General features: G+C 47.1%; 4 protein-coding genes and 1 long non-coding RNA gene across 5 annotated transcripts; 3 read left to right on the forward strand and 2 right to left on the reverse strand.

Moving 5' to 3' along the window:
• Positions 1 to 701: 701 nt before the first annotated feature.
• Positions 702 to 7,170, forward strand: LOC136498676 (10 kDa chaperonin, mitochondrial-like). Its single transcript, XM_066494550.1, has 3 exons — positions 702 to 930; positions 6,054 to 6,193; positions 6,809 to 7,170. The coding sequence occupies exons 1-3, from the start codon at positions 826 to 828 to the stop codon at positions 6,855 to 6,857; spliced, it is 294 nt and encodes a 97-aa protein (XP_066350647.1). The 5' UTR covers positions 702 to 825; the 3' UTR covers positions 6,858 to 7,170.
• On the reverse strand, positions 1,631 to 3,628 carry LOC136498692 (uncharacterized). Its single transcript, XM_066494551.1, has 2 exons — positions 2,880 to 3,628; positions 1,631 to 2,807 (listed from the first exon to the last, which is right to left on the reverse strand). The coding sequence occupies exons 1-2, from the start codon at positions 3,613 to 3,615 to the stop codon at positions 2,332 to 2,334; spliced, it is 1,212 nt and encodes a 403-aa protein (XP_066350648.1). The 5' UTR covers positions 3,616 to 3,628; the 3' UTR covers positions 1,631 to 2,331.
• LOC136498708 (L10-interacting MYB domain-containing protein-like) lies at positions 3,863 to 5,073 on the reverse strand. Its single transcript, XM_066494552.1, has 2 exons — positions 4,518 to 5,073; positions 3,863 to 4,405 (listed from the first exon to the last, which is right to left on the reverse strand). Exons 1-2 carry the CDS (start codon positions 4,815 to 4,817, stop codon positions 3,863 to 3,865), a joined length of 843 nt encoding a protein of 280 aa, XP_066350649.1. The 5' UTR covers positions 4,818 to 5,073.
• An 804-nt stretch (positions 7,171 to 7,974) lies between the features above and the next one.
• Positions 7,975 to 9,259, forward strand: LOC136498740 (uncharacterized). The gene is made up of 2 exons (XR_010769748.1): positions 7,975 to 8,038; positions 8,898 to 9,259. It is a non-coding gene; the product is annotated as an uncharacterized lncRNA (long non-coding RNA).
• Positions 9,260 to 10,335: 1,076 nt separating this feature from the next.
• Positions 10,336 to 12,127, forward strand: LOC136498724 (GDSL esterase/lipase At1g28600-like). The gene is made up of 5 exons (XM_066494553.1): positions 10,336 to 10,697; positions 10,785 to 11,006; positions 11,099 to 11,250; positions 11,340 to 11,616; positions 11,718 to 12,127. The coding sequence occupies exons 1-5, from the start codon at positions 10,448 to 10,450 to the stop codon at positions 11,945 to 11,947; spliced, it is 1,131 nt and encodes a 376-aa protein (XP_066350650.1). The 5' UTR covers positions 10,336 to 10,447; the 3' UTR covers positions 11,948 to 12,127.
• The last annotated feature ends 6,262 nt before the right edge of the window (positions 12,128 to 18,389 follow it).

The following is an 18,389-nucleotide window of genomic DNA, read 5'->3' on the forward strand; positions in this document are numbered from 1 at the left end:
TTTGATTTGCATGACTATGTCTTCTGTTCTGATTCTGATTCAGAGAGATGCTGATCGGAATACTCAAGTGTTCTTCATTCCTGGCATACTCAAAGAATTCATTTTCATTTATCTTACAAAATCTTTATAGATCCTAAGTTTTCGAGATTGCAAACATATATGATTGTCTCTAAATCATACTTTCTCTTCTAACAAATATGTGTCCTTTATGACATTTTACACTATCGCGAATATATAATACTTTAACTTGCGCAACACAATATCTATACATAAAAATACAATATCTTAAACGAGAAGAGTTACATATTATGAAAGTACAGTTTCATAATAAATCTAAGAATGTTAAACTCATGTTACCAACATATATAGTTTACCTATCGATACCTATAATAAAGATAAAAATAATTTGAATTCGAGCATGTCTAGATGAACACGTATGCAGTATACTTCTGATTTTTTTGAGGGGAATATACTTATGATTTGTTTTTGAGAAAATATACTTATGATTAATTGATTAGGGCAGGAGGCAGGAAAAATAAAAGGAAGAAAAGCTCAACTTGCAGCCCACATGATAAGAACATCTTCAGGATGGGCCGGCCCATTAAGTTGCACGTTAGGCCGTTAGCCCAACGTGTGACCTTGGACGCTCTGTCCTCTATGCTCGGTCGAACATTCTAGGCGTCCTGGAGACGGTTTCCCCATCCTACCCTCGGCCGCACTCCAAATAAACCCTAAACCCTGCAAGCCGCGGCAACAGTAAAGCCACCGCAACCCCGCATCGACTTGCTCCCCAAGAAGAATCGAGCGCTAGACCTCCTCGCGGCCATGGCGAAGCGTCTGATCCCCTCGCTGAACCGGGTGCTGGTGGAGAAGCTGCTGCAGCCCAAGAAGAGCGCCGGCGGCATCCTCCTCCCGGAGACCACCAAGCAGGTAACGGATACATAGATCTCGCTCTGTTCCTCCTTTTGCTGTATGCCCCCAAGCAGGTAACGGATACATAGATCTCGCTCTGTTCCTCCTTTTGCTGTATGCCCCCCCCCCCCCCCCCCCCCCCCCCAAGCGTGGTTTGTATTGTACATGTACATCAGTGGCCATCGTGGCGTGGGGGTTTGGTATTGTAGATCTGGTTCGGTATTCGAGTTCGCGGCGGGTGCAAGTGAGGGGAAACTGAGCCAAATCATCCAGTGTCTCTTTTGGGGAAAAGTTTTAAGTTTGTGTCGCTGATATTGTGCTGGGCATTGATAATCAGCGTTGACAATCTTCTCATGAGAAGATTACCTGCTAGAAGTTCGAGTATTCTGTGAACTAGTTGGTGGCTCCTCACGTGTATCCTTGAAGTTTCATTTGCTAGTTGCTACTAGTACTACTAGATTAGTACGGCACTCTGCGATATCCAAACTTATGCTCTTGGATTGTTCCCGTTATCATACCTTAAGTCTGCGGGTAGCTTGAATTCGTGAATCAGTTTCAAAATCAAATCTTATGAACTGTGGTATACTGGTATTGAAGCTTCTAGTGCTGAACTTTTGTTCCGCTATCAAGGCAAACTTAAACAATTTGGGCATCAATTACATGGTAGCGGGAGTGTACTTGGTTATTAAAGCGTTGCTTAATCGTCGAGCGGTCTAGGGTTGCCAGAGGCCACTGGTGACGTCCCGCCGCTTTAGGTGTATGCAGTCACCGCACCATTCTGTCGTCTTCCCCTCAATTCCGCTTGATTCCGCATCTCCCCTCGATTCTGCTGCTGGCCCATCTGATTTTGCTTCTTGCTGATTCTGCTGCTGTTAGCTTGATTTTGCTGTCTCCTGCTTGTCAACCTCTTGATTTAGAAGGGGATGTCGCCAGCAGTCGATCAGAGGGGGTGCAGAGTGGTTTGGGAAAGAAGAGGAAGCAGCAGAGAGGAGAGAGGCAAGCGCGAGCGAGAGGGGCAGAGGTGCAATGGCGCTGGAGACAAGAGAGATGGGAGTGACGGCGCTGGAGGCAAGAGAGGGGAGCGACGGCGCTTGAGAGAGGGGATGGGGAGTTTGGCTAAATTGGTACTCTGAGCTCTAGAGTTGTGTTTAGACAGTGTTGTTTGCCCATTTTGCCCTTGCACAACGTACTGATCCCAGCAGCTTATTCGTTTGCACAAGGACATCTCGTACTCGTACTACTACTAGCACAAATCAAGGTATAAAATAAATTCCAACAACATATAAGATAATCTGAAATAATAATTCTTAGATAATCCAAATATTTCTTAGATAATCCGAATAATCCATGAAATCAAATAATCCGACATACACGTCCAACCAAATAATCCAAGATACAAAGTTTAAGAACATGATTACATTAATTCCAAGCTAATGCGATGGATGTAGCCAAACTATCACGAAATGTGTCCATGGTCACAAAGCTTGCTTCATTAGTAGACGTATCAGAGGCATGGCGAGACACAGCATACTTGTTGTACCTTTCCGGGATAGTTGGCACAAAGTTCGGATCTCGATCAAATCTAGCAAAGTCCACATCCCCACTAGCATGCTCACGTATGAAATTGTGGACGACCATGCATGCAGCTACAACCTTCTTTTGTGTTAGCATGGAAAAATGGGGCATCTTATAAAGAATTGGCCATTTCATCTTTAATAGTCCAAATGAACGTTCAATCACATTACGAACAGATGAATGAATCCGATTGAACTTTTCTGTTGGAGTATTTGGTTCCATACCTCGATGCCACTCTGGTAAATGATATCTTTCACCCTTGTATGGAGATAAGTAACCTGGACGATTAGGATAGCCCGCGTCCACAGCATAGTACTTGTCTGCGGATATGAAAAAATAGCATAAGAATTCGAGTTATAATTGACCATGCAAAATGTAAGTTATTTTTTTACCTTCAGGAGGATGCGGGAAGGCCTGCTTATCCACTTCCATTGCATGGTACAGTACACTTGTGTCATGATAAGCCCCCGGTTGCCCCGCAGACACATATGTGAAACGCATATCAAAATCACAAATGGCAAGCACATTTTGAGTAGGAACTCTTGACTTTCCAATGTATCTAACTTGTTCCTCAGGTGAAAGAGACACTAGAATATGAGTTCCATCTAGTGCTCCTATGCAATCCTTGAAATGTGGCCATGCTCTTTTGTCATTTCTAATTCTCTTGTGAACTGACCGAAAATTGGGATCAATTGGTCTTATGTAATCCTTAGCCATTGCAATCACACAATCAAGAACTTCATGAAATTTCTTACTAATGGTTTCACCAGAATGCTTGAACCTATTTTGCCCTTTTCTATTTGTCTCACAGCCACCACATATAAATAAAAATATTGCTAGTGATTCATAAGTATTTATGAACTTGGATGGTTGCAAACCATAACGAGTAGTCAACTTATCATGAAGATCCAGAAAGATGCGCTCATTCATCCGAAACATTCTGTGGCATTCTCCTGGAGTGTTTAGGGTCTCAGTCACCCATCCCATTCCACTCAGCTGTGATATCCTTGGTGGTGCCTTGTCCATATAAAGGCTCACATAAGCCTTAGCAAGATTTGCACCACCTTGAATGAGAGAAAAAAATTGATCGTCATCATCAGTACTGTCACCACTTTCACTTGAAGACATCTGTGAACCCTAGGTCAAATTATAGAAAAAATAAGGTCAACCATGTGACAAGCTGATGGACAAATAATTGTGAAACAAGGAAAAAAATGGAATAATACAATCTGAGTTCATTCATACGACAAGCCTTAAAACAAGCCTTAAAAATAATTGTCAAACATGGAATAATCTAAATTATTACAAGCCTTAAAACAAAGCAATGTAGCAAACGACACATCAAGGTAGCAAAGGATACATGAGACAAGCACTCCTACTTTGCAAGCCTGTCATTATATTTTCTAGTGAGCCAATTCTTCTTAATTTCATTAGTAGGTAAGGTCATGAACATCTCCCTTTGCTCCCTCTTGACAAACAATGAAGTGGCAATGTAGTGTTCATCGGATCCATACGTAGCACCACATTCAATTACTGCCTTCATCACTTCTTCATTAGTGAATTTTCCTTCTTTCTTGGCAGCATATGCACTTGCTGAACTAGCCATACTAGTGCATGCTTCTTGAATGAGGATTGCATTGGCTGTCTTAGGCTTCTTGCCTGTAACATGGAAAGGCCTTGCCGGTCTCTTGCCACTACTAGGGGAAGGGGTAATCTCATCTAAATCCTCTTCTTGTGTCGCACCTAGTGCAGCAACTTCATCATCCACACGAACAACATCATCCACAGCCACTGTAGGAGTGTTACCACAAGGGTTCCAATGATCAGAACCAACATTCACAAGACCTTGGAAACAAATTGCTAACTCTTCTTCATTTTGAAGTGGCTGCTTCTTAAATTTCCCACAGCCTGGAATAGACTGAAAATATGCAAAATAGCAACACATATTAGAACAAATACTTATAGCTCTAGCTTTCTTCCACCATCAATTAATTTAAGAAGTAGGTGATATTCATAAAACAAGCACTTACAGCTTTAGCTTTGTTCCACCATTCATCATCCATATTAATAGTGCCATTATTCCAACCAATTCCTGTTTGCCCCATTGTTAGCTTTTTCCATGCCTTGAAATCTTCCTTCAGTTTGTCCCACTTGTTCTTGATTTGGTTCTTGGTCAATACAATACCCGTCCGATCTTTGAATCCTTTCTCAACCTCAGCATAGCCCACTGAATTCAAGAAAGTATTTGGCCGGTTTCCTTTCTCGACTTGCTCAGCCATCAAACCACAAAGGATCCGAAGGTTCTCTACGTTCCAAACAATTTCCGGCATCTATACCAACTCAACACAACAATTCAAAACATGACCTAGCACAGGACAATTCTACACATCATGTTCTCCAAAACCATGAACTCACTGTTCTTAAAAAAAACACACAGCATAGAGATGGGGATGGGGATGGGGATACCTTGCAAGGTTGGGGGAGCGTCGGGGGTGCCTTCACGTCGCCCTTGTTCTCCTTCGCCGGCCGCCGGTGGGTGGAGAGGCGCCCTTCTTCCCCTTCTCTAGGGTTAGGGTTGAGGATGACCTTCTCCTTGTCTTCTCCTTCGCCGGCCGCCGGTGGGGGATGGATGGAGGGGGCGGGGAAGAGAGGCGGAGGGAGGGGGCGGGGGAGAGAGGCGGAGAGAGGGGGGGGGGGGGGGGGCGGCGCCGCCCGGCCTGCTCGTCCCCTGGAAGCGGACGGCGGCGAGTGGGCGCTCGCGTGAAGGGCGTCGGGTCGGGGGAGTGGGCGCTCGCGTGAAGGGGAAGGGGTCGGGGCAGGGAGAATAGAAAAAATAACGATTCACTTGTGTAACCAGTGGCAATTGCGGGTAATTTCACCCCAACTCCATGTCTACCTCTGTTTTGGCCGGTTTCGGAGCAGGAGAAGAGGTGCTCCACAAATTTGTACTGGGGCTCCAAAAACTCCATGGAGTTGGGCTGCTCCAATATTTTTTGGAGTTGGGGTGTTTGGCTAGCTCCACCTGACTCTGGGGTGGAGTTCGGCTCTGGAGCCATGCCAAACAGGCTCTTAATATGCAGGTTCATGCCAGGTGGGAGGAGCACATGGGCTGCCTCTGCCTGGTGGGCTGGGCTAGCCCACTTTTTACTGCCCATTTCTTTTTCTCCATCCTCCACGGCTCTGTCCTGCTATTTTGCATTTTCCTTTGAGTGGTGCGGTGTCGCCTCACATCATGCCACAGCCACTTAAGCGCGAGGCAGTAGTCAGTTGTCACACCTCGCCTTACGCCCTTACTGCCTTGATAACTATGCAAGTGTACTCTTGTTAATGGAGTTTTATGGAGCCGTAGGTTGTAGGAGCTTCTAGATTAATACTTGCAGTGTGAACTGCTTGTAAAGTTGCTGCAATATCGATGCATGCTTATGTAGGTTGAGTGAGTTCAAATATATTGAATCAAGGTGTTTCCTTTTTAGCTTTAGTTGTTTGTGGACTGTTTTTTTATCATGTTTTTTTTTAGTTTTCATGTCTCTTTTAGGCCTAACATATCACTTTATTTTTGAATGCAGCTGAACGCTGCTAAAGTCATTGCTGTTGGCCCTGGTGATCGTGATAGGGTTGGTAAGCTGATCCCTGTATCTCTGAGTGAAGGCGACACTGTTCTGCTTCCGGAGTATGGTGGAACAGAAGTGAAGCTTGCTGAAAAAGAGTATGTTAACATATGCATGTCATTTTGACTTGGCACTATGTTCTCTCTCCCCTCCCTTTCCTGTTGCTGTTGCTTTGTACACCTAAATCATAGAATTCAACAACGATACCTTTAAAATGATATGTTTAAACTGGCATTCTGGATGGTGATTTAGTAGTTTGATGAACTATCACCCAGTGAATAGCGAAGCGAGCAGCTCACGTTCGTCCAGCTGGGTTTTTACTGGTAATACAGCATGGTATCGAGTTGTTTTGTTTAAGCTGGTTATAAACCATTTACTACCACCTCCTTCCATTTAAGAATTTAGGATGTCACTTTTCTATGTATCCTGCTAACTAGTTGTGGTAGTAGTCTGAAAGGGGACTTTGTTTTTTCTAGTATTCTTAGGAGTATTTTGTCAACCAAGCTGGAGTTCTGTCATTATTTTTCTATATAGTACATTATATTGTGCCATATGAGTTCTTAACTAAACCTGGTTCTAATTATTACAAAAATTCTTAGCTAAAGGTAATGTCAATTTGAACATGTACAAACATAGTGCCGTAGTTCTTTCAGGTTTGATAGTCTTCTTTTTTGGGTGTGTTGGTGGTCTAACCTGGTTACTTGAAATGTCAGGTACCTTCTTTTCAGAGAGCACGACATACTGGGGAAGCTTGAGGGGTAGCTCTGGAGCGTCAAAATGTCAACAATCAAGGCTGGAGTTTGAAAGTAGGGATGCAGGAGTGTAGCCACGACTTCTCTCTTTTTTTTATGTGTGGGGGACAAGCGAGAACCCGACCCTTGTGAGAATTCGATGACATTGCCTCATTTCTGGACATCATTATTTAAACATTTAAACTGAATACAATTGCATGTTTGGTGCTTCATTTTCGACGTGACATAGCTAGAGGACATCTTCCCGCTGTAGGGGAAGAAAATCTAGCCGGTTTGAGCACGAATCTGCAAAACGAAATCGAACTCGTTCCTACCAAAGAAAAGAAACAACTTGATTATAAAATTCCTTTGTCATATTCGGGTGGTTTTTTAGCCTGTTCGTTTGCTCGTATACGATCGTGGGTTATAAGCTGGAACAGTATTTTTCTTTCAAACTAAATCAGTCAGTAATAAATAACCTATGATCGTTTACGATGAAACAAACAGGCTGTTTATAGGGAATTTCTTTGACTTTGTCATTCAACCTGTGCTGGTAAAGGCCGTTCGCTGCAGCTGCTGCCAGCTGCCAAATGCGCCGCTGCTTACAAGTACTCCCTCCGTGAGTAAAGAATGCAATTCAGCGTAGTATCATGATTATCCTAAGTTTGATCAATTGTAGATAAGAAAGTATCAATATTTATGATATCAAATAATTATCATTAGATTAATTACAAAATGTATTTTTATAATAAATTATTTTGGAGCTGTAAATATAAATAGTATTAACTATAAATTTGATCAAACGTGAACCACTTTTGCTGGCACGTAACCTATTGTTATATTTTTTTTTGGACAGAGGGAGTAATTTACTTAGAGGACAGCGTCCGCAGGCCGCAGCTGCTACTATGGCTGTGTCAAATGATCCAAGTCAAATTGGTGGCGTCCTCCATTGGCACACCGCCGGTCGCCGTCGCTCACTCCAACCACCGCCATGCCATGCATCTAGCCGTGTCTTACGGACTTTATGGTGATAATTGCATATATATATATATAGGCCGGCGGTGTGTTGCTGTGGTTTTTCTGAAATTTAGTCTCGTGATCAATTCGGTCGTGCTCGAGGATGACAAGACTAACCAACAGCAATCTTCCCAAGAAAATCACTGTTCTGCTTCCGGAGTATGGTGGAACAGAAGTGAAGCTTGCTGAAAAAGAGTATGTTAACATATGCATGTCAGCCCTTGTTTAGTTCCAAAAAGTTTTTCCAAAAAGTGCTACAGTATCCATCACATCGAATTTTACGATACGTGCATGGAGCATTAAATGTAGACGAAAAAAAAAATTAATTGCACAGTTTGGTTGGAAATTGCGAGACGAACGTTTTGAGCCTAATTAGTCCATGACTGAACACTAATTACTAAGTAAAAACGAAAGTGTACAGTACCCCCAATTCAAAATTTGACCAACTAAACACGGCCTCATTTTGACTTGGCACTATGTTCTCTCTCCCCTCCCTTTCCTGTTGCTGTTGCTTTGTACACCTAAATCATAGAATTCAACAACGATACCTTTAAAATGATATGTTTAAACTGGCATTCTGGATGGTGATTTAGTAGTTTGATGAACTATCACCCAGTGAATAGCGAAGCGAGCAGCTCACGTTCGTCCAGCTGGGTTTTTACTGGTAATACAGCATGGTATCGAGTTGTTTTGTTTAAGCTGGTTATAAACCATTTACTACCACCTCCTTCCATTTAAGAATTTAGGATGTCACTTTTCTATGTATCCTGCTAACTAGTTGTGGTAGTAGTCTGAAAGGGGACTTTGTTTTTTCTAGTATTCTTAGGAGTATTTTGTCAACCAAGCTGGAGTTCTGTCATTATTTTTCTATATAGTACATTATATTGTGCCATATGAGTTCTTAACTAAACCTGGTTCTAATTATTACAAAAATTCTTAGCTAAAGGTAATGTCAATTTGAACATGTACAAACATAGTGCCGTAGTTCTTTCAGGTTTGATAGTCTTCTTTTTTGGGTGTGTTGGTGGTCTAACCTGGTTACTTGAAATGTCAGGTACCTTCTTTTCAGAGAGCACGACATACTGGGGAAGCTTGAGGGGTAGCTCTGGAGCGTCAAAATGTCAACAATCAAGGCTGGAGTTTGAAAGTAGGGATGCAGGAGTGTAGCCACGACTTCTCTCTTTTTTTTATGTGTGGGGGACAAGCGAGAACCCGACCCTTGTGAGAATTCGATGACATTGCCTCATTTCTGGACATCATTATTTAAACATTTAAACTGAATACAATTGCATGTTTGGTGCTTCATTTTCGACGTGACATAGCTAGAGGACATCTTCCCGCTGTAGGGGAAGAAAATCTAGCCGGTTTGAGCACGAATCTGCAAAACGAAATCGAACTCGTTCCTACCAAAGAAAAGAAACAACTTGATTATAAAATTCCTTTGTCATATTCGGGTGGTTTTTTAGCCTGTTCGTTTGCTCGTATACGATCGTGGGTTATAAGCTGGAACAGTATTTTTCTTTCAAACTAAATCAGTCAGTAATAAATAACCTATGATCGTTTACGATGAAACAAACAGGCTGTTTATAGGGAATTTCTTTGACTTTGTCATTCAACCTGTGCTGGTAAAGGCCGTTCGCTGCAGCTGCTGCCAGCTGCCAAATGCGCCGCTGCTTACAAGTACTCCCTCCGTGAGTAAAGAATGCAATTCAGCGTAGTATCATGATTATCCTAAGTTTGATCAATTGTAGATAAGAAAGTATCAATATTTATGATATCAAATAATTATCATTAGATTAATTACAAAATGTATTTTTATAATAAATTATTTTGGAGCTGTAAATATAAATAGTATTCACTATAAATTTGATCAAACGTGAACCACTTTTGCTGGCACGTAACCTATTGTTACATTTTTTTTTGGACAGAGGGAGTAATTTACTTAGAGGACAGCGTCCGCAGGCCGCAGCTGCTACTATGGCTGTGTCAAATGATCCAAGTCAAATTGGTGGCGTCCTCCATTGGCACACCGCCGGTCGCCGTCGCTCACTCCAACCACCGCCATGCCATGCATCTAGCCGTGTCTTACGGACTTTATGGTGATAATTGCATATATATATATATAGGCCGGCGGTGTGTTGCTGTGGTTTTTCTGGAATTTAGTCTCGTGATCAATTCGGTCGTGCTCGAGGATGACAAGACTAACCAACAGCAATCTTCCCAAGAAAATCACGTGCTGATCTTGCTTGCGCAACATGGCCCTGTTCACTTGGCTTATCAGCTATATTTTTTCAGCAAATGAACAATGTTTTTCTCTCACAATAAATCAGCGAACAGTACTTTTCAGCCTGCAGGCTTACAACTGCAGATTTGACAAGATGGCTAGCCTTGGGTCAACTTCAATATTTTTTACTATTTTTCTACTACTATAGTGTTGCATATTATCTTTCGAGATTTATTTCGACATTTCAACCGTATGTATGAATCTCACATGTGCTTAACACAGGCAAAGGCAACATTTCAACCGTGAATGCGTGCAACCTCTAATAAGTTGCCATTGCTGAGACGTAGCTAGCTAGCTAGGACGAAGATCAGCAGACATCGATGGCGTCTTCCCTAGTGGTTGTCCTCCCCCTTCTCCTCCTCGTGGTGTGCCCGTACGCCGCCGTGTCGTACCCGGCCGGCACTTGCCGCTACACGCGCCTGTTCAGCTTGGGCGATTCGTTGACCGACACCGGCAACTTTGCCAGCTTGTCCCCCAACGGATCCGTGTTGGCGTTCCCCTACGGAGAGACCTTCTTCCGCCGCCCCACCGGCCGGTTCTGCGACGGCCGGCTCATCGTCGACTTCATTGGTAGGGTAATATATTTCCAGCACTGGTAGTTGTTGGTTGGTTCAATGCGGTTGATGACATGCGTCCTGTACGTGCACTTGCTTGCAGCGGAGGCGTTGAAGCTGCCGCTCTCGACACCGTTCCTCCTCGGGAAGACGGCGGAGGACTTCCGGGCGGGAGCCAACCTGGCGGTGTCCGGCGCGACGGCGCTGAGCCAGCAGCTGTTCAAGGACATGGGGCTGGACCTCACCATCCTGCCACCCTACTCGCTGGACGTGCAGCTGGAGTGGCTCAAGCGCGTGCTCCACATGCTCGCCCCAACCGGGCCAGGTGCTCCTCCACTCCATGCATATATGTACAGGAAGAAAGCTTTGGACAATTAATTATTCATCAAGCTAAGTGACATGCATGCATGTATGCAGAGCGGCAGGAAATCATGTCGAGCTCTCTTTTCCTGTTGGGGGAGATTGGGTTTAACGACTACAACCACCCTTTCTTCCAGAACCGATCCTTCACGGCCCAGATCAGGCCCTTGCTCCCAAAGGTCATCAAAAAGATTGAAAACGCTACCAAGGTATGCACTTGAACGGAGCAAAAACTATCTATGTTCATGCAGTCGTAATGTCTCTCCATGTAAATATGTATATATACAACGATAAGCAGGTGTTGATCGGGCTTGGAGCAAAGACGATCGTGGTCCCCGGAGTCATCCCCATGGGCTGCGCCCCGAGGTACCTCACCATCTTCCAGAGCAACGACCCCGGCGACTACGACGCCGCCGGCTGCATCAGGTGGCTCAACGACTTCGCCGAGGAGCACAACCGCGCGCTCAGGCACATGCTGGACTACATCCGTCCCCGGGATCCCACGGTCGCCGTCGTCGTCTACGCCGACTACTACGGCGCCATCCTGGAGATCACCCGCAGCCCCCAGAAACACGGTATGCATGGAGGATCGTCGTCGCCGTTTCAAGTCTTGAACTGCAACTGCTGCATGCTCCGAGTTACGATACAATCGCGCTATTCGCGCATGCCAATGCAGGGTTCAGGAAGGACGTTGCTTTGACCGCGTGCTGCGGCGACGGCGGGCCCCACAACTCTGGCAAGCTCATCGCCTGCAACGCCACGTCGATTCTCTGCCCTGACCCGTCCAGGCACATCTCCTGGGACGGGATCCATCTCACTGAAGCTGCGTACCAGTTCGTGGCGCGTGGCGTCCTGGACGGGCCATACGCTGCACCCTCCTCCATACTCTCCAAATGCAGACGCTAAATCTATAAAAATCAATACACGCGTAGAAGTACGGAAGTCACGGTACTGTACTATTACCCTGTTCACTTTTGTCGTACTCTCTTCAATAAGTGCCCAATAGAAGTATGGAAGCCATGATACTGGCCATCTGCAGCATGTTTGTTTGGCTGTGGCTTATCATAAATAATCGTAAATTTCTAGTTGGAATAGTATTTTTCTCTCACACAAACTAGCCAGCAATACTTTTTCACGAATCAGCAACGATACGAACCAGCCAACCGAACATGCTGCTGATCTGCTGCCCATCATATGGGCCAGCAAACCTGCACCGCTCGTGTACATGATCACTACCAACAGCCATCGAGGACAAGGCTCGTAAGAGCTGACGCGGTCAACCAATGTGGAGATAAGGTAAACCAAGACATACGTATCTGGACGATAATGTAACACCCTCGGTGTTACGTTCTAAACTAACTACTAAATCATGTTACAAGCATCGTGTTTGTGTAATAATGCATGTGATAGAAGCTGTTGATAAATTTCTTGTAGCCTAAAATAACCAATTTTTATTGAGCAAAAATACTACAGAACACACATGTGACACTTAAATGAAGCTTGAAATATGAACTTTGTAGATGATAGTGAAATACTTGCTGTCGAAAAATGATATTACTAGCTAATATTTTCAATAGCTTAGAAATCGCAAATAGAAATCAAATTCAGCTTAAAACTTAGAAATTTTTCAAAGTTTGTCAACAACTAGACATTGCTAAGTTTAGCAATTTATTTAGAGAGATTGGCTTAGAGGGTGATGCGGTGTTTTAGCTTGGCTGAACAGCCTTATGTATCAGTTTGATCGTGGTGAAGTCGGTTTCGGTTTAGAGGCAATGGTTTAGTGGTACTTGCTGTTTTAAAATTCCTACACAGCACGTTCTTAGGCTAGCCCTCTGGGCTGGGCGCGGTCACCAGGCTGCAGGGGCGCGTCGTAGCGGCGTTGGCGCGCTCTGCCCGGCTGAGCGCTGCCGCACCGCGACGCAGCCGTTGCTGTTGCTGTCGCATCACGTCGCACTCGCGCCTGCCCGCTACATTGCACTGCGTCGCCTGCCGCTGCACCGCGCTACGTCGCTGGCCCGCTTTGATGCCGCGCGCACGAGGCCGGACCGCCGTCGCCATGCCATTTATGGCACTGCGGGTGTTACACCGTAAATCATTTACTAAAACATGTCATGAGCATCATGTTTATGTGTTAATGCATGTAATAAAGTGTGTAGATCAATTTTCGTAACTCAAAACGATCAACAAAAATACGAAACGAAAGTTGATTCGATAGTCATGTTATATCACTTAGGGTTTAAAACCATTTTTTATTAAGCAAAAATGCTATAGAAGATATTTGTGACACTTTAATAAAGTTGGAAGTACAAACTTTGTAGATGACAATGAAATACTTGCGGTCGAAAAATGATATTACTAGCCAATATTTCCACTAGCTTAGAAATCGCAAATGGAAGTCAAATTCAGCTCAAAAACTTAGAAGTTTTCAATTCTGCCAACAGTTAGACATTGCTATGTTTAGCAATTTATTGTGAGAGATTGGATTAAAGGGTGGTGTAGTGTTATAGCTCGATTTGGTAGTGTCATGTGCCATCTTGAGCATGATGAAGACGGTTTAGGCTTAGGAGCAACCGTTTGGTCGTGTTGAGCGCTTTAAAATTCATGCACGACATGGTTTCGAGCTGGTTGGCCGCGTCGCCGCGTTGGTCGCGCGTGCGCGCACTGCTGCACGCGGCCGGCCATGGCTGCCTCTGGCCTAGCTTTGGTTCGGCTGCCGCTGGCCTCACCGCGCGGAGCTGCTGCTACTGACGCCTGCCTCGCCCACGCCGCGACGGAGCCACTGCCGGTGCCATCAACTGCTGTCGCGTCCACCACTACTGCCTCGCATCATGACGCTGCCACCGTCGTCGCGTCCGTGCATGTACGATGTAACCGCTGCATCGTGCTGTGCCGCTGGACCGTTTTGATGCCGCGACATGTGGCCGTGCCGCCGTCCCATGCCATTTATGGCATTGCGGCACGCGGGCCATGCCGGTCGAACACGCGCACGCCAGTCGGCTAGCGTCGGCGCGTGGGCCTCCCGGTCCCGCCGCTTGCGTCCCGCCAAGGCATGGACGAACCAAGCCCACTGCCACGCTCCATTTCTCTCTTTCTCTCTTCTCGCTCTGCTTTTTGCCGCCGTCGCGTCGCCTCATGGTGAAGCCAGAGAACGAGCACCTCTTATCAATTCCTCATGCTCGTGTCTCTACCTTCACGCCCCCTCTCCAGCCGACCCCACCCCTACCTTGATTACGGTTAGGCCGAGCTCCAATTTTTGGAACTTTGCCCGCCACCGTGCCGTTATGTACCATCACCGCCCACATCGTGGCCAACCTCCACCACTTTATCCCACGCCAATTCCTCTGCACCACTAGCTAGCCTTGGCACCCTCTTCGTTGTGCGCTCGCTAGTCGTAGCTCTAGTGCTGCCTTCTCGCCGCTAACGTGGCCATGACTTTGCGGTCCGCCGTTCAACTCTCAGCGCGCACGTGGCTAGCCTCGCTCGGATTCGCGTCAACTTCGATTTCCAAGCTGTTAAGTAAGCTATTTAGCGAATCCCGTTCTCGACCGCAAGTATTTTATCGCCACCTATGAAGTTTGTACTACAAATTTTATGAAAGTACCGGGTATGCGTTCTATAGCATTTTCGTTCAATAAAAATTCGTTTAGAACTCTAAGCGATATAACACGACATAAAATATAACATTTGTTTTGTATTTTCGATAAATGTTTCAAGTCACAAGAATTTATTTACACATTATATTTCATACACTATCACATAAACATGATGCACATGCAGTGTTTTAGCAATATATTGTACAGCGTAACACCAAGGGTGTTACACCTCCCGTCTTCAAGCCTTCCCAGACCTTCCTCTTCAAAAGCCTAGACATCATTGCCGACTAGCTCGGCATGCATCGCCTTTGCGAGGAGGCACTTGTCCCGATGCCCGTCGAAGGAGGAGCGCCCTCCGTCGGCTCTGGGCCACCTAGCGACCTCAACGACGAGACGCCTGCACTTCGCTCTGAGCCCACGCTGGGCTCAAACCCCACTATGAGTAACGTACATATTGTTCTTTACTTGCTATTTGATATCTTCCACCGAATCTTTAGAGGGGCCCTGTTGTCCTCATCAAAACTGCCATGCAACCGGTTCCCCTATGGCCTTGCGTCTCCCGTGGACACGTACGCATGGGGGCTCTGAAAGATGCGGACGCCGCCCCCTCTCACATCCGAATTCGTGGGGATGGCGGGCTATGCTCCCGCCTCTTTCCACGACCTCATGGATGACGAGGTTGAGAGCGACGGCTCCAGCGTCGGTGATGTCATGGCACCTCGCCGCTCTCTGTCCTAGGAGTGTGCTATGGTGGATGCTCTGGGACAGCCACTGGTGGTAGCAGAGTCTCTATAGACCTACACCCCTTTAGACCCTCATGTGGAGGCCCTTGCCCCCACGTAGGAGCACGGCGACGAGTTACGACAAAGGCGGTAGCGCCTGCCACCACCTGCACCGGTGCGCTCAGCGCAGCACGCTGCGCCATGTGCGCGTAACCCGGCGAGCGGTGCCCGGGGTCGCGCCCACCTGGTCCAGCACAACATCATGGATTGGGGGAACAATACGCCATAGTTCGCTTGGGCTAGCCAGAACATCGCCGCTGCGGCGATTCTTCTGTGCGGCCTTCTAGAGCCTGTCGACCCCCAGGAGCAGGCGGTCCACCAGAACCTCTGGGCGCTGGTGGAAACCACAACCATTCAACACGTGGAGAGCTCCACGTCGTGACACCGACACGTGGCCTCTTTCCCTACCAGGGGAATGGGGGCTCACCAGTCGAATCGCTCCATCCGCTCACCACTACAGTCGCTAGGTACGGAACAGGAGGCCATAGCTGCACCATGGCTTGACCCCACGCCCGCTCCACACCGACCACCTATGCATGAATGCCTCGGGTAGAACCAAGACGCTCATAATGTCATCAACATTCGGCGTCAAGCCCGGCGTGATGATGACGTCCATCATGGGGCGATGAGAGCAGGCGGTATGGGCCCTGGCCAGACCATCGAGGGGAGCGGGGAAACGCACCCTAGACATGGTCACCAACCGGACGACTGGAGTCCTAGCCCGGATGGCTCAGGACCATGGGCCTTTGGCCATCGTATCCAGAAAGCACCATTCCCACAGCGCTTCCGAACGCCTACCAACATCACCAAATATATCGAGGAGACGAATCCTAGTATATGGCTCGAAGACTTCTGGCTCGCCTGCTGAGTCGGAGGAGTGGATGATGACCACTTCATCATTCAAAACCTCCCCATCTACGTGGGGGAGCATGTTCGAGCATGGCTCGAATTCCTCCCGCACGACAGCATCCGTGACTCGGCGGACCTCAAGAGGATCTTCATTGAGAATTTCCAGGGGACGTATGTCCGTCCTGGGAATTCCTAAGACCTCAAGAGCTGCCAGTAGGAGCCCAATGAGTCCCTATAGGATTATATCCATTGGTTCTCAAAATAATGCAACTCCCTTTCTGATGTCGTCGACGCGGACGTTATCAGCGCATTCCTTTCTGGGACAACCTGTGAGTCCCTGACCACCCGTGACCTGCTCGACGTCACCATGAACCACGCCTCCAGCGAGGAGGTGGTCAAAGCGGTCTTTAGTGGATGCCCGGACAAGGGCAAGGCCAAGTGCGAGGACCAAGACGAGGGCTCCTCCACGCAAAGGGGCAAAAATAACAAGAAGGATCAGCGCCGATAGGCCAACTCCGCTTTGGTTGCCGTGGCCGATCAAGTGGGCAAGCAGCCCTAGCAGGGCTAGTATGACCACTTTGACAAGCTCATGGAGACCCCATGCACCAACCATGCCTACCTCGTCAAGCACCTCTACAAGGACTGTGAACTCCTAAAGCCCTTTATGCGATATGCCGGCGGACCGAAAGAAGAAAAGGGTAAGGAGACAGTGGCCAAAAAAGGAGGTGCGGTGGGCAAGGATGGGGACAACTTTCCTGATCCTGAGGAATGCCTCATGATCTTCGGAGGATCTGATGCCATCTACTCTAAGCGCCAGCACAAAGTGCGCTACAAAGAGGCATGCATCACCGAAATGGTCGTCCCCTCCTTTCTTAGCTGGTTAGAATCTCCAATCACTTTTGATCAGAGGGACCATCCTTCCCACATCGCCAGACTAGGTCACTACCTGCTCATCGTTGACCCCATTGTCTGCAAGAAGCGTCTCACCAAGGTGCTGATGGATGGAGCTAGCGGCCTCAACATCCTCTACGTCGACACCCTCGATGCCATGCACATCCCCTGGCCGGAGCTCCGCCCAGTGAGCTCTCCCTTCCATGGCATGATCCCAGGAACATAGGCATACCCGCTCGGGCAGATTGATCTGCTTGTCACGTTTGGCGACCGAGCCAACTTCCGCTCAGAGGTCCGCACCTTCAAAGTGGTGGACTTCCCAGGGTCCTACCATGCCATCTTGGGGCAGTCATGCTACGCCAACTTCATGGTGATCCCCAACTACACCTATCTCAAGTTGAAGATGCCAGGACCGAACGACGTCATCACTGTGGGTAGCAACTTTTTGCATGCCTACACATGTGACCACGAGCATTACGAGCTCGCCACTACGATCATCAACTCATCGACTCCAGTAGTCCCGGACTGCAACAAGCCAACCTCCTCGACTGCCTTCCGCCCACTCGAGGAAACTAAGGCAGTGGGGATCGACCTCACCGACCCAACCAAGATGGTGCGGATCGGACCCCAGCTCCTGACCAAATAGGAATGCGAGCTCGCTGACTTTATATGCGCCAATCGCAATGTCATCGTATGGAAACCTTCTGACATGCCAGGCATACCGTGGGAGGTCGCTGAGCATGCAATACGCCTTGTCCTAGGCTCGAAGCTTGCCAAGCAACGACTGCGTCGCTTTGACGATGAGAGGTGCAGGGCCATAGGCGAGGAGGTCTCCAAACTCTTGGTGGTTGGATTCATCAATGAGGTATACCACTTTGACTGGCTTGCCAACCCTGTTCTTGTTAAAAAGAAGACCGGGAAATGGAGAATGTGCGTTGATTATACTGGCCTCAACAAGGCATGTCTAAAGGACCATTTTCCTTTGTCGCGCATAGACTAAATAGTCGACTCCACGTCAGGATGCGGAATCCTCTCCTTTCTAGATGCCTACTCAGGTTACCACCAGATCACGATGAAAGAGTCCAAACAACTCGCAACTTCATTCATCACCCCGTATGGTTCGTACTGCTATGTAACCATGCCTTTCGGTCTGAAGAACGCTGGCGCCACCTATCAATGGTGCATGCAGCAATGCTTCATGGACCAAATCGACCCGCTCGACCAGCCTGACCA

Source organism: Miscanthus floridulus, chromosome 1 (genome assembly GCF_019320115.1).
Source record: "Miscanthus floridulus cultivar M001 chromosome 1, ASM1932011v1, whole genome shotgun sequence".
NCBI classification, from domain to species: Eukaryota; Viridiplantae; Streptophyta; class Magnoliopsida; order Poales; family Poaceae; genus Miscanthus; species Miscanthus floridulus.